Source organism: Pristiophorus japonicus, chromosome 7, assembly GCF_044704955.1.
Source record: "Pristiophorus japonicus isolate sPriJap1 chromosome 7, sPriJap1.hap1, whole genome shotgun sequence".
NCBI lineage: Eukaryota > Metazoa > Chordata > Chondrichthyes > Pristiophoridae > Pristiophorus > Pristiophorus japonicus.
The window spans coordinates 68,968,828-68,985,036 of record NC_091983.1 but is presented as its reverse complement, the minus strand read 5'-3'; the positions used below and the strand labels follow the sequence as shown (position 1 = coordinate 68,985,036).

At 39.5% G+C, this 16,209-nt stretch overlaps 1 protein-coding gene across 9 annotated transcripts in view; it reads left to right on the top strand.

Annotated features, from left to right (window-relative positions):
• LOC139267153 (CYFIP-related Rac1 interactor A) overlaps positions 1 to 11,710 on the top strand; it is a 275,278-nt gene extending 263,568 nt beyond the window's left edge. For 7 of the 9 annotated variants that reach the window (XM_070885023.1, XM_070885020.1, XM_070885022.1 and 4 more), the window contains 4 exons: positions 4,451 to 4,530; positions 5,187 to 5,313; positions 6,943 to 7,013; positions 8,718 to 11,710. In XM_070885023.1, the coding sequence (XP_070741124.1) occupies positions 4,451 to 4,530; positions 5,187 to 5,313; positions 6,943 to 7,013; positions 8,718 to 8,787 (348 nt within the window). In that variant the 3' untranslated portion in view covers positions 8,788 to 11,710. The remainder of the gene's footprint in view (positions 1 to 4,450; positions 4,531 to 5,186; positions 5,314 to 6,942; positions 7,014 to 8,717) is intronic. The other 2 variants (XR_011593838.1, XM_070885018.1) reach the window with 2 other exon arrangements.
• The last annotated feature ends 4,499 nt before the right edge of the window (positions 11,711 to 16,209 follow it).

Genomic DNA, 16,209 nt, shown 5'->3' with positions numbered 1-16,209 from the left:
CTGGCCGCGAAGAAGCAGCACCAGACGGACCCGAGGCCATTCGGCCATGAGATATCAGCGGCGTTAGTGGCTGGCCGGCAGCCTTCGAGCTGTGAGGGGGACTGAGGCCATTTGGACAGGGAGAGGCAGCCACATCGACAGTTTTATATTTAAATTTGCAGAATGGGTGCTGCATTGTCAACACCACGTATTATTGCAAAGTTGAATTGGCACTCTTATTTCTCCAAACACACAGTCCTTGATTTGCATGCACCAATGCAGCACCGGTTCTGCAAGTTTAGCAGTGAAAAGCTGAACTCACTGATTTCAGCAGGTGATTTATTCAGCAGTGCTGCTAAAAGCACTCCCTCACACACAGAAATATCAAAAATAATTAAATTACAAGCCTTTGCAGGGGTCCAAGAAACAAATCTTCACTTTTTCTGCAGTATTTTTAAAAATGGCCGAGTGCCAATTTGTGTGAGACTGCGCGCATGCTCCAACGCGCACGCGCAGGGTTGCCGGCACCACGAAGGCTAATTTAAATTGTACCCGCCCCCTGCTGCTTAGAAAATTGGCGCGAGTGTTAGGCTCTGTCCCCTGCTGCGAAGAGCGCACCGTGCCAAGCAGACATTGAGCTCCAAGGAGCTCGAGAATATCGGATTTTTTTTTAGCCGCAGTTTTCGGCGTGAAAAACAGGCGCCCAGCTCGGAGGTGCGCTGTTTTCGCCGCGGCACGAAACTTGGGGCCGTAGAGAGGAGGATGGCGAGAGAAACAATCAAGATAATTCCCAGAAAGAGGAATAAAGAGTGAATTAATGGATGAGCTATTTAAGGTTGTTCTTGGGAACTTCTTAGTAGCTAATCACAGAACGGTATAGAAGTTCACTCACCCAGGAAATATTGCAGCAGGTGAGGGAACCTTAATAACCTTAACCTTCATTGGGAAGATAAATAAATTGGTTTATAATGTACCAACTGTGATACATTAATATAACCTATATGTTCATTAGAGTTAATGGCCCCAAGTTTCCACATGATTTGCTCCTGATTTTTAGGAGCTGGTGTAGAACGGAGTATCTTAGAAATCGGAATTCTCCACCTTTAGTTTTCTGCAGTTCTAGTCAGGTAGAATAGTTTCACTTTGGAACTGAATTTTTTTTTCAAAAGGGGGCGTGTCCGGCCACTGACGCCTGATTTGAAAGTTTCCACAGTGAAAACTTACTCCAAACTAACTTAGAATGGAGCAAGTGAAGATTTTTGTACGCTTGAAAAAACCTTGTCTGCACTTTAAAAAATCAGGCGCAGGTTACAAATTAGGCGTCGGGAACGAGGGGGGGGAAGGGAAGTCATTAAATTCTACAATCAATCCTTAGTTATACTTATACAAATATTATACAAATAAATCCAACCTGAATAAAAATTTATAAGCAAAGAAAAGATTAAATGAACCATGTTCCTACCTGTGTGAAAGTGCTTCAGGCAGGCCTTTCAGGCAGTGGTGTGGCGTCGGTCTCGACGGCAGGGGCAGGCAGCAAGCAGCCTTGGTGCTTGAGGCAGGCCTTCATTCCCCGTGAAGATGCAGAACCCGGACAGACTTGAGGCCATTCGGCCATGGGATTGCAGCAGCGTCAGTGGCTGGTCGGGAGCAGCAGCAGCCTTCGAGTTGTGAGGGGGACTGACTGAGGCCATTTGGACAGGGAGAGGCAGCCACATCGACATCTTTATAGTTAAATTTGCAGAATGGGTGCACTACATATTATGCAATGGTTTGCTTCCTCATGCAAGAAATTCTTTGTTCTTGGTGGAAGTTGATCCATTGCAAAGTTGAATTAGCACTTTTATTTCTCCAAACACACAGTCCTTAATTTGCAGGCACCGGTTCTGCAAGTTTAGCAGTGAAAAGCTGAACTCACTGATTTCAGCAGGTGATTTATTCAGCAGTGCTGCTAAAAGCACTCCCTCACACACAGAAATATCAAGAAAATTAAAATGCAAGCCTTTGCAGGGGTCCAAGAAACAAATCTTCACTTTTTCTGCAGCACTTTTAAAAATGGCCGAGTGCCAATGTTTACTTCAGACTGCGCGTGCGCAAACGCTCCAACGCGCACGCGCAGGGTTGCCGGCACCAAGAAGCCTCATTTAAATTGTACCCGCCCCCTCCTACTTACAAAGTCGGCGCGAGTGGTAGGCACCGCCCCCTGTGCGCCACGCCAAGGAGCACGAGAATACCGCGTTTTTTTTTCAGGCGCCGTTTTCGGCGCGAAAAACAGGCGCCCAGCTCTGAGGGGCGCCTTTTTTGCCGCGTGTGGAAACTTGGGGCCAATATCCCTAGTATTTTAGCAGTATCTGTTCTAAATTCTACTTATTTAGAGAGGTGATGCTATTTTCTACTAGAAGTATCCTGTGTATCTATGTATTGTACAAAGTTATAGCCCACAGGTGCCTGTCTCTGGGAATTGACTTATGTCAATGAAAAAGAAAGAGCTTGCATTTAAAAAGCACCGTTCATATGCTCAGGATGTCCCAAAACACTTCACAGCCAATCAGATACTTTTGTAGTATATTCACGGCTGTTATGCAGTCGGATTGCACACAGCAAGGCCCACAAACAGTAGTGAGATAGGCCACCAGATCATCTGTTTTTAGCGGTAGTGGTGTTTGAGGGATTCGTGTTGGCCAGGAGAACACACCTCGTTTTTCTTTGTGTCGTGTCATAGGATCTTTTACATATTCCTGACCAAACAAATGGGGCTTCGACTTAACATCTCATCCACAAGACAGCACGGTCAACAGTACTGCACTGAAGTGTCAGCCTAGATATAGAGCTAAAGTTCGAGAGTGGAGCTTGAACCCACAATCGTCTGACTCGGGTGCGAGTGCTACCACTGAGCTTCATTTATTATTGCCTATGCTTTCCTGCATGTCTGCTCTCTTTGTACAATGCTGCAAAGTGATTTACAAAGAACCCACTAGATCTTTAACTGGCTGCTGTTTAGTCAGATCCTTCTACTGTATATTTTAACCCTCATTAAATCTCCAGTGTCAAAGGGTAAGAAAGATATTGGCCCGGATTTTGCAGTGAGAATAATGGTGAGGCTCTCACTGTTATTAAGCAGTAAATCAATACAGCAACTTCCGGCGTCGGCACATGCGCAGTTAAACGTGGAAATCAGGAAGCTGCTGTCCAAGCTGCCCTGCTCCTCCACAAGCTTCACTACACCAGTAACTCACCGAGAAACTTGGCATTCACAGACATGTAACAGTGTGAAGTTCAGGTACCATGAAATTTAGCTAAACATGACATACCATGGTGAAGAGTCTATTCAGTTCCTGATGCATGCATTTTCTCTCTCTACTTATAAAAATTGTTTTACGGTACACCACATGTAAGCAATGTCTACTGCAGTGGGCACTGCAGTTAAGTCCACCTTATCCAGAGTGCCATGCTGAAAATCCCCTTTCTTAGACATTGTAATTATTTCCCCATCAATCAGAACATGGACAACACTTGCAGAGCTTTGCTAAGTCATCAAACTGCTGCTTTGGATGAAACTGACTTAATGAAGTTCCCTAATGTTAACATCATATGCTACATGTTTCCAAGAAGTTATTTGCAGCTGAGAGAATTACACACATGAGAGTTGTCAGACTCATTACCATAAGACAAGTTATGTTTGTTTGATCGTAATGACCAGCATTGGAATACTTTTCAAATCAGAGCTAGAAATTTCAGTAAATCCACTGTATCAGTTTCCTTCCATTTTATCCTGACAGGATTTATCGCTTCCAGTGAAAATCATACACTTACTTTAGCTACAGTTAATGTTACATAAACCTAATCTAACATCTATGTAATTCTGTCATATCTGTCATTTTTCTTATGTCTAGCGGGCCTCAATTGAAAATGTTTTATGTCCCCAAGGATGAGCTTCAGAATTGTATTATCATTCACATGTCTAATAATGTGGCATTCTTTATTAGAAGGCAGAACAGATATTTGTAAACAAAATTAATAAGCAGAAACAAAAAAAAAACACTGCTGTGAACTCTCATTATAAAAATTGAGGCTTTTCTATTTTATATAATCTGCTTAATTGCAAATTTTGGAAGCAGAGCTGAAATTTAACAAAGAATCTTAGCCTTAGCTGTTCAGCATGTGCTCAGAGTATATTGGACCAAAGCCAAAACTGCACCTTCTGTGCCCCAAAATGCATAATAGGCAAACTGGTGAACATCTACTAATGATTCAGTCTGACTCCATGTAATAGAGAATTAAGTGTTTTGACTGTTCATAGCTGTTGATGTTAAAGAATTAAGCCTCATTCATAAATGTCCAGCAGCCATATGAAATAGTGAAAACTGAGTCCCACAGTGGTCAGTAAATGCTTCTCTTAATATTGTGCAATGTTCAGGACTGTAGGTGGATTCTTGTGTTATAAAATATAATTGTTTATTTTTATATATTTTAGAACAAGACTCTGCCTATAGAAAATACAACTGATTGTTTAAGTACAATGGCTAGCGTATGCAAAGTCATGCTGGAAACACCGTAAGTATGATCCAGAAATAGGAAGTATTTTATATTTGCAAATTATTGTGGCATCTCTGTGATTAATCTTGCTGTTACAATTGAGATTCTGTTATATGCATTGCTTATGGCTGTTTCTAAAAGAGAATTTGTGTAAATAGCAGTGCATCCATGACACATATTTTGTGCATCTTCCAAAGATCATCTCAGAGAGGACCTGATGTTCAGTGAGATGTACAAATAATCATTCTATACTTTCTGACTATCTTGTTTTGTATATTGCAAGAGTGTACTAATAACATTTAGAGCCCTGGTGGAATGCAGGGGATTATAGAAAAAATAGCCTGTAATAATGCATAGCATTATTTACCTTAATCTACCAGTTAAAACATCTATGCATTAAGTGCTTTGAGATATATTGATGACCTAAATTGTTAAATAAATGCTGAGATGTGTTTCTTTCCTTTACTTGCTGACGGTGAGAAATTTGTTTATCAACAAAACATGATCATCATGAAAACCAAAGTAACTTAAAATGGTCTCCTGTGTAACTCATAAATAGCTCACTTCTATCGGCAACAGAAGAAAAGTACAGTAAAGCAGTTTGTTATTCAATATTGTAAATGTATTTTTTTAGGATTACTTTCAAGTTGTATTTTTATTATCTTTTTAACTAGGGAGTACAAGAGCAGATTCACCAATGAGGAAACTCTGCTGTTTTGTATGAGAGTGATGGTGGGCGTCATCATACTCTATGATCATGTACACCCTGTGGGAGCATTTGCAAAAACATCAAAAATTGATGTAAGGAAATATGTATGGGAGAAAATAAGCAGCACTATTGTTGTGCCAAGTAAGAATGAGAAACAGGAGTGCTGTACGAGGCTGTTTGAATCTTCTTGGGTCTTAAAATGCACTCTAATCTTCAGTGTTATTTTTTATTAACACCAGCTACCTCCTTTGCCAGCATCTGATTTATGAGATTAGAAACTGCTGGTTTGCATCCTGTCAAACCCCAGGTATCCGATAATTAGTGATCAGTCCCTGACAGAAATATCGACCACATCCCTGTTTTGCATTCTCTACATTTATGATCATTTCCACTGGCTCTCTCCTGGTCCAAAAGTATCCAATTTTCCTCATTGATCTCTTTCACATGTTTATTAATAAACTAAAACAGATATATACATTGGTGACATTTTGAAAATTTTCTCACATTGTGACTTTGTCCATTTTCCCCTGAGCCAACTCTCTAAATGAAATTGCAATCTTTAGTAGCCATCTAGAGACTGAATATAAAACAAATAAGGAGCATCCTAATTCTATAGGATTTTTAGATCATAGAAGACCCGTCTTTTATCAATTCAGGCATTTGAATTTTTAATTTTGGTGCTATTTTGAGTGGTTGTATGATGTAGTTTACTTCTGTCTGTGCCCTCACATTAGACAGCCATATCAAGAAACTGAATTCCAATTAGTGAGTGAGTCTGTGGTGCAAGTACTGTGCGGACAGGAATAGTGAGCTGCCAGGCCTATGTGACTAATTAATACCAGCAGCAGCTGTTTTACGAGAAAATGCTCTTTTCTTATTTGCCACTTGATGTTCTGCTTCTCAGTCTACTCCAGAACAAATAGCACTGCCAGTATTTTGCAATAAATGTCAGTGTTAGTGGATCGAGAAATGATGAATCAAAATAAACTGAAAAGGAAGATGAGCCAGAAACATAAGCACCAACTTCTAGCTATAAAGTAACATTAAAGGTACACTCTACAAGAAGGAAACATGACTTAAATGGGGAAGAGCAGAAAGAACAACAATCTGGAAGTTTTTGTGGGGCAGCAAAAAGTAAAGACTGAATTTTACACTTAGAAGTTTTCAGTTAGGAGTCAGTTACATCAAAAATGTATCTAGACCCTTTTTCTTACGTGATGATTCAGTGGTATTGTTGCTCTCTAATTTATCAGATAGAACGTTTAGTTAGTATCAGACAACGTGCAATGTAACAGATACTTCGAGCACTAATGTTAATAAATTTCTGCTGCTACAATTGCTGTGCACTTATGTTGATTTGACAACTCAAATTTTATTTGATAAATTTATAGTAAAGATTATTTGCAGACATTCAGATCATTAAATGGAAATCCAAATCGTTAATAGAAAATGGGTGAATCCCATTGGAGATTTAGGTGAATTCTGAGCTTTGTATAATGGCATTTTAATGGGATTCTAAGAGTACACTTGATTTGAAACAAACTCTTTGAAGAGATGGATGGCTTAAATTCTTCCAGCATATTAAAGACCATAAACAGGTCATTACATTAAATTACGCAGAGAGAATAATAGTATAAAACTTCACTAGAGCAAAATAAAAATGCTTGTATTACTTTTCGTGATCTTTAATGAAACTAACAACTGCTTCTATTGCATCTCAGATGAAAGGATGCATAAAAGTTTTGAAAGAGCAGCCACCAAACAATGTGGAAGGTCTTCTGAATGCACTCAGGTACGATCTATTTTTTTTCTCCAATCAACTAGCAAAACTTTGTCTCATTTATTTTTTTATCATCAGTATAAAATTCTCAGTGGAAAATTAGTGCAGTTTGCTTTATCTTCGGTTGATTATAGCTCGTATCTAATATCTAGCCAGCTCCACACAGTTTCAGCCCTGAGCTATGAAAATGATCCAAGTCTCAATATTTCCAGCATATATTTAAAAAGTACTGCTACATTCGTATGTTCCTATGCAACTGCACACAGCCTTTCAGAGTGAGTATCTCCATATCTTTCCCCTTTCCTCATTATTCATCTCTAAAGGGTAGCCTAGGGTGCCTAGGGACTCCTTTAAGCTTTCCATGATTAAGAACATACTGGGAAAACATGGTGCAGTCACATTGTGCATCTTGGTGGAGGCAAACTAAGGAAAGGCTTTCCATTTGTGAGGTATGTCAGAGTTCCAGAAACAATAGCAGTCTCCGGGATGGCAGGACATGTCTTGCTGGATCAGCTGGTATTTTCTTGAAAGTATATGACTTGATCCATGTCTAGCAGTTCTGTGTTGCATTTTTCACATCAAGCTTTGAACCCACTTGAAGACTAAGGCTTCTGGGGTTCACTGATGTGCCATATTAAGGAATGCAGTGGACGTACCGTAGGTTAGGCAAATTGCAGACTTTCATCCAGTCTATGTGATGAGCTGTCCCAATATACACCCAATTTTAAATGTAGAAAGCATTTAACTTTTACTGAATTCTGCTCATTAAGATGAAGGATGTTTGTGCTGGAGAATAGAGGTACCAATGGGCAGCATTACTCAATCCCAGGACAGGTATTACACATGTTAAATACGGAATAATATACCCAGCACTCCGACCTAGCAATGTTCTTTGGTTTGTTTTCCCTTGAGTTTAGAAGGGATTTGATAGGGTTGATTTTTGTTAGGTATGTGAGTATCAAGGAATATGGAGCTAAGGCAGATAAATGGAGTTGAGGTACAGATCAGCCATGATTCAATAGTATGGCGGAACCGACTTGAGGGCCATACTCAAGTTCTTATGTTCCTTAACCCTGAGCTCAGAGGAGCATCCCTGCTATATAATATGGTACTTTACATTTTCCAGAACTACCATTTCTTTGATATCCCATCTAAATGAGATTACTAACAGTTGTGTGTTGTATTCCATGCACGCAGGTCAAAATCATATATTTAGGACCTTCACAGTCAGCAGAGAGACAGTGGGCTTGATTAGAAGCCAGGCTCCTGAGATGAAAGAACATTGTGGTAACCCATTGAGTCACCAGGTCTTTGTTGCAGCATTACTTTAGAATAATTTGGTTTTTAGGTGTACTTGCATCTAACACATATCCAGAATCTATTTGAATTTTGGAGAAGATGTTTATAGATTTAAAAAATAAATTCTGTAACACATGGAAAAACTTATGAAAATTAAGATTTCTTATCTATTCAGATTAAAGTAAAATCCGAGAGAACTATATTGCATTGTTATATGCTATTGTTTTATTTATATGGTACTTCCATAGGAAGAAGAGGAAAAGCTACATTTAAAAATTAACATTATAGGGTCCCTCGTCCCAAAAATATGGGCACATCCTCAAGTAACAATTGAAAATCTTGGCATACCAGACAGTCGTCTTGTTTACCATGGTTGATTTTTAAAAAAATATTTGAATATATTCAATTATTTCATAGGTACACCACAAGACACCTGAATGACGAGTCAGCATCCAAACAGATTCGAACCATGCTTCAGGTTCAGTAACTCCTTGGGCAAGAGGATCCCTGTCCTGACCTCAGAAGATGTACATGTTTACATAATTTAATACAAGTTGGTGTTAATACTTATTTGTCTTATTTACCATAACCATTCCCTCCTCATCACTTAACATATGAAGAAAGACCTTTATAATAAAATTGATGAATGGCAATTTTTTTATTTTACATAGCATAATATGAAGCATACCTGCAGACTTATATTTGACGTTGCAAAGTGCAGTTTGTTTTTGGCAGAATTGATGTACAATGCTGTTTCGCTCCAGTATGAATTTCTCTATATAACTATAAGACCCGGTACATCTGCAAATCTCATTGTAAATTTTACTAGTGTTTTAGTGTCTTAGTATTCAGGGAAACAGTTCTTACTGTGGCAAAGATCAACACACAAGGCGCTGATTTTTCAAATTGTCTTACACGTGTTTGGTCAATCAGCTACTATAGGCATAGATCATTGAGATCTGCACCTAGTTCATGTGGTGTTGATGTTTGGTTGGAAACATGCTTTTGGGCTTCAAAGAGACAGCATCTCTTTTACGAGCCTCTAGCAAGGAATTTAAGAATTACTTTCGCACCCTCCTGGCTTATCTGTATTAAAAAAATATGAACAGAATCTGAAATGTAAACAAGGGCCGTAACATTAAAAAGCCGTACCATTTTAACCGCACCATTTCTGTGCTAACATTTCACATCAGGCCATTAAGAGTTACAGATGATTTTCTTTTCTGAACCTCACCATGCGTTAATAAGATTAAGTCTAGTGTGGACTTAATGGGCATTATAAATATGTTAAGTTGTGCATTTCCCATTATGTGCACTTTCAGCTTAAAAAAAAGGGGAATATAATACACATGCGAAAAGATAAGTATACTTGATAAGCAACAGGCAACATTGGTACAAGGTTACATATTCTTAGATGAATGTAATTTCAGTCATTGCCAAATATATACTACAGACTGATAAATCAATCTTCTGTCCAAATTTTGATATATAGAAGAGTGTTATGTTGCAAAATATTTAAAAAAAATTATAATTTTAATCGAGGACAAACACTAAAAATAAATCTGGAATAAATAATGACATCTCCAAAAAAGTAACTAAGAAAGGGGGAGCAAAATGAAGGGAAAAAGAACAAAGAACGTATTAAATTATATGAGCCTTTGTAAAGAGGGTCTGTTTCTTTAACTCCTTCACTGGTACAAACCTATATTTCTATTTCAACATATTTTTTATACAAGCAATAACATTTCACGTGATGCATTCTGTGAATGAAGTGCACATAAATAAAATGCAATTTAATAAGAATTATAACAATCTATCATACCTCTATTCCGCAAATTGGTGATCCATCACAGCAACCCATGTAGTAATATTTGTTTCCATAAATGAGGCTGAGTGAATAACTCACAATTGATGAAGTCATGAATGGTCAGCATCATGTGTGAAAATATAAATTAATATACAAACGTATCAATGATGCATTCTATTTATACCACAGGTTTGCCATTGTTAAATTTAAAAAATAATTTTATCTTCTCTTATTAGGGTAACAATGGTAATAGGGATTTCAAAGGCTGCCTATTTGGTTATGCAAGCTGGCTCTCATCTCCTTGAAGAGGTGACTAGCCACCATCATGAACTGAGGAAAATATCCTTAGGGGCAAGTACAGATACCCGACTCCAAGCATTATATTTTACTTACTTGTTATAGAACATTTGCGATTCTAACTCAATAGCTCTTTGTTCTTCTAAATATATTTTTAAAATGCGAGCAAAGTCAAATTTCACAGATTTGATTTTTATTGGAAATCTGAATGCTCAAAGTATTATTGTGAAGCATTATATATGTATGTGAAGCCACTCTATTACATATAGAGTAACTTTAAAAGAGTATAGGGTTGGAGTTAGTTGAATATTGAGATTTTAAAGATTTTGACTTTTTAAAAACACACTAGAACAATGAGTTACAAATCTAGAAATGTTTAGTTATCTCCATGGCAATACATATTTTATTGTTGGGAAAGCAGCAGCAAAGAGTTGCCTGGACCAAGACTGGTAGGATAGTAGTTCCAGTCCTTGCAGTTAATGTTGCAGACCTGTGGAACTGTGAAAATATTCTCATGGATTATTACCAACATCTCTGGTACAAGTTAACACTTGTATAAATAGCTGACAGAACTTAGTGACAAAGGGGCCAGCAAAGGGTTTAAATCTGATTGCATCCTTTTGGCAACACTTGGCCATATTAGTGCCTTGCGAGCTCTGTCACTACTATTTGATATGGTTTAACAGTATGACCAATTTGAGCCAGATGAATCTGCTGCTGCAGTATAAGATGTCAAAAAGGACCTAAGCATGTTGTACTTTGTAGAAGTGCATTGACGCGGGTTTAATTGTGATGTCACATTCAAGAAAGTTCCTTTTTAAACAGACAAATATTTTTCTTGTAAGCCCGTATAATCTCAATTCCAGTACTAACAAAATATAACTATCATATAATTTCTTTTGTAGTGCGGTCTTTCATTAAAGTTGCAGAGTTGAGAGCGCAGTGTTAGAAAGTCAGCATCTTTTGTGAATCCATGATCATCAAATTATAGCATTAAATTGAAGTTTCAGAGGAATTATTTTGCAAAACTCTGTGAATGGTATTTTGAATGCACTGGAAAATGGAAATGTGCTTTAAATGCATTCCCCTAAAAAATAATACTGTCACTTTAAAAATGTGTGTAAAGTTGGGCTATTGGGCTGGAGATCCGGCTTTTTAAATGGTGGCAAGACACTTCAATTCCATAGTACTAAAACAGTGTTCATCCTATGTGAGATTTGCTATTTTATTCCACTATGATTTATTGTTGCAGTTTAATAAGAGTAATAAAAGCTTTGATATTGTTTGTGACACATTGTATATTGATCTGTATTTTGAATTCTAATTTAAAACGGATTAAAAACAATGAAAAGTCAATTGGTCTGTTACTGCTGTTCTTCCTTAAAGCAGTATTATTACAAGTACCACGGTAGATGGATATTCCTCTTTAAAAGCCATTATTGTACAGGACATTTGCTAATTCAGAATTTAACCAACCTACTAAAGCACTGGTTTGACCAACTGGATTTAAAAAATCTTCCTGTAGATTATTTTTTTCTTTTCGCAGAGACTGGTTGACGTTAAATATACTGCACAAAGGAAATACTGATCGCTGGGTTTCTAATTGCAACAGTAATCTGGCAGGCAATAATTCTAAAACCTATGTGAATTACTTAATCTAGCAAGAAAAACAAATGTTTGAAATGAACAGCAGGCAGGTCAGCATCTGAAAGGGAAAGAAAAATTAAAGTTTCAAATGTGACTGAATATACTTTGAGCAAAACTTGGGCAGTCAGATATAGGGGTAGGAATTGGACCTCATTGCACGCATTTTATGGGTGAAAAACGGGCAAAATGATGAGCAGTTTCAGTAAGTTGTGTCCGAGCAGCATCTGGGTACCGGTGTCGCCACATTGACATAGGCCCAAGCGTTTGTGGTGCCCGCTGGGGGGGGGACAGGCATAGGCCCTTTACATGACTGGCCTCGCATCAGTTTCAGTACCCTGCACTAAATAGGTTAGCGATGAGCAGAGCCGGCTCGGGCCTACTCCTCTCAGGATTCTCCCATCATTTGCCACGCCCCAAGCAGCGGCATCAACCATAAACCTTCATTTTTTTGGGGGTATTTAAATAAAACAATATTCCTGCAGAGCCAGCCGGGTTGTAGCTGGCCTGTGATCGGCTCCCCTTCAGTTGTCCTTCCGCCTTCTCCCTCGGAGGCCTTGCCTTTGGGCTGCTGCCAGTGAAGCAGATGGACCAAAATTAACACCTTTACAATGGGTGAAACTGCCTCTGATGCGCAACATGCGCAGGCCCAAGGCCCCTTTATGAATGAGTCTTTGGTGTCTCAGTTAGTTGGTTATGCATCCGAAATGGTGTTCAGCAAGGTGCCTTGTTACAAACATTCAGGCATATTATAGTACAAGAGGAAGTGCTGCAATATGAATAGAAAATTAGTTAATAGATAGAAAGCCAAGGATTAAGGTCAAATGGGTGTTGCCTGGATTAGAGAAAAGTTGGAAGTGGGGTGGCCCTGGAGTTTATACGGACTGCTGGTTCGGCTGTTCCTCTCCTACTACAACTAGGCGACGTGTGCACAGCATATGCTTCGCCTGTTTGTACCTGAATTTTGCGATCACTACAAAAAGAGTTAAAAAAATGGAAATAAAAATTAAGATGGACCACTTGGCTGCAACCTAGACATCAAGTTCAGGCACGACTAATGCATATCCAGCCCAGTGGACCCTTCAAAGTCCTCCTCACTAAAATCTGGGGACTGCTACTAAAGTTGGGGAAGCTGTACCACAGACTAGTCAAGCTGCATCCTGACATATGTGTGAGTCTGACTATCAACATACCAGACTCCTCCATCATCATCCCTGTGTATGTCCTGTCTCACTGGCAGGACAGACTCACTAGGAGGGTATAACCTACTTGATCTCATCCTTGTCAATCTACCTGACACCGATGCATCTGTCCATGGCACTATTGGTAGGAGTGACCACTCACAGTCCTTATAGAGAACAAGGCCCGTCTTCACACTGTGAGCACCCTCCATCGTGTCATGTGCCACTATCACTGCGCTACGTGGGATAGATCAAGAACAGATCTAGTAGCTTTAAACTGGACATCCATGAGGCACTGTGTACTGTCAGCAGAAACACAATCACAATCTGTAACCTCATGACCTGGCATATCCCTCACTCCTCCATTATTATCAAGCTAGTTGACCAAATCTGGTAGAAGCGTGTAGAAGAGCCAGCCAGGAGCAGGCATAACTAAAAATGCATGCTAAACAGCGGCAGCAGCAAGCTTTAGATAGAGCTAAGCAATCCCACAATCAACGGATCCGTTCAAATCTCTGAGGCCTGCCACCTCCAGTCGTGAATGGTGGTGGACAATTAGACAGCTCATGGGAGGATGAGGCTCCATGGACATCCCCATCCCCAGTAATGGCTGAGCCCAAAAGACAAGGCTAAAGCTTTTGCAACCAACTTCAGCCAGAACTACTGAGTGGATGATCCAGCTTGGCCTCTTCCTGAGGGTCCCCACCATCACAAATGCCAATCTTCAGCCAATTTATGGGAGCAGGAAGTGGTTGAATGCACTGGGCACAGTAAAGGCTACAGGCCCTGACAATCCAGCTGTAGTGCTGAAGATCGGTGCTCCAGAACTAGCTGTTCCAGTACAGCTACAACACCAGAATCTACCTGAAGATGTGGAAAATTGTCCAGGTATGTCCTATCCACAAAAAGCAGAACATCCAATTTACCGCCCCATCAGCCAACTCAATCATCAGCAAAATGATGGAAAGTGTCGTCGACAGTGCTATCAAGCAACACTTACTTACCAATAACCTGTGCACCGATGTTTAGTTTGGGTTCTGCCAGGACCACTCGGCCCCAGACCTCATTACAGCCTTGGTTCAAAAATAAGGTCAGAAGTGGAGCTCTTTGCTGATGATTGCAGTGTTCAGCTCCATTTGCAATTCCTCAGATAATGAAGGCGTCCATGCCCGAATGCAGCAAGACCTGGAAAATATCCAGACTTGGGTTGATAGCTGGCAAGTAACATTGTGCCATATAAGTGCAAGACAATGATCATCTCCAACAAGAGAGAGCCTAACCACCTCTCCATGACATTTAATGGCAAGACCATTGTTAAATCCTCCACCATCAACATCGTTTGGGTCACCGTTGACCAGAAACTCAGCTGGACCAGCCACATAAATGCCATGGCTACTAGAGCGTGGTCAAAGGCTGAGTTATTCTGTGACTAGTGGCTCACCTTCTGACTCCCCAAAGTCTCTTCACCACCTACAAAGCACAAGTCAGGGGTATGATGGATGAAATACTGTTCACTTACCTAGATGAGTGAAGCTGCTACAACACTTGAAGCTTGATGCCATCTAGGATAATGCAGTCCACTAATATAAACATCCACCCTCTCCACCACTGGCATACCGTGGCTGCAGTGTGTACCAGTGTGCACTGCAGCAACTTGCCAAAGCTTCTTCAGCAGCACCTTCAAAATCCGCAATCTCCACCACCTAGAAGGACAAGGACAGCAGGCGCATTGGAACACCATCAGCTCCAACTTCCCCTCCAATTCACATACCAGCCCGACTTGGACATATTTCCTCGTTCCTTTATCATCGCTGAGTCAAAGTCCTGGAACTCCCTATTTAATAGCACTGGGAGAACCTTCACCACGTGGATTGCAGCAAGTCAAGAAGAAGGCCCAATCGACGTAGGAGTTCAATTTGATTATTTAAACTTGTCTGGATCTTATATTTTAGCGACTCCACCACCACCAATTCCACTGTGTTATTCCTTTAAAGTTAATATTTAGAATTCCCATAGTCACAAAATAATGATCAGCTTCAACATTCCCTTAGCATTAATGCTGTTATTGGGGCCCATGTTACATGAAATAGCCAGGCTCTGCTCATACTAATGTTGTCTGAGCAGGTCATCAGAAACACATGAGAAAATATCTATGTAGTTTGGATTAAAGAATGTAATAATGCCTATGAAAAGTGACAGTCCACAGCTCCCACAGTCAAGGAACACTTCTACACTGCAACCTGTGGAATTAAGTACGCACACTCTTGCGTGTTGACAAGGCCATTTTTCGATAAAGAAACTTGATAGTTTTTAAACTGCCGCTGACCTTTATTTAGGCGCTGCAAAAGAAAACAGCAAAAAGTTTAGTTCAATAAAAAGATGTCATATAAATTGAGATAGCCGGAAACTTAGCATGTTACTTTCATTGTATTTGTAGGATACACTTGTTACCACTTTGATTAAAACCCCAAATCTTTTTTAGTAGATTGTATTCATCTATTTTCTGATGTCACTTCTTAATATCAGTTCCTGGATAATTAAATGTAATCACACTTTGACTAAAAAATTAGATGTGTGTTAACAAATCCCTCAAATTCTCACTTTGGCAAAATCCCCTGAAAACAGTTAGCTGCATATGTAATTGGGATATAGCACAATCTCAGAGCTGATCCTTCGTGCACAGTTTCTGCACTTATCAGAATTTGGAGATTGTACTGCTACTTCTTCAACAAACAGTTATTTTGGTGTAACACACGTAATTCTACATTTTGTTACATTTTGACTGACAAATTTTCCTTTCCTCCCAGTGAATGGTACTTGGTCTTCGCTTAATGGTTCCTAAGGTCTATAAATCACAATGTGAAGGATCGGAGCATTCATTTGTGTCCATCAACGAAATGGGAGTTTGTACTCTTGCTCGATGAGGAAAATAAATAGATTTTTGATAAGTGTGTACATATTAGATCCAGCATAAGGACCC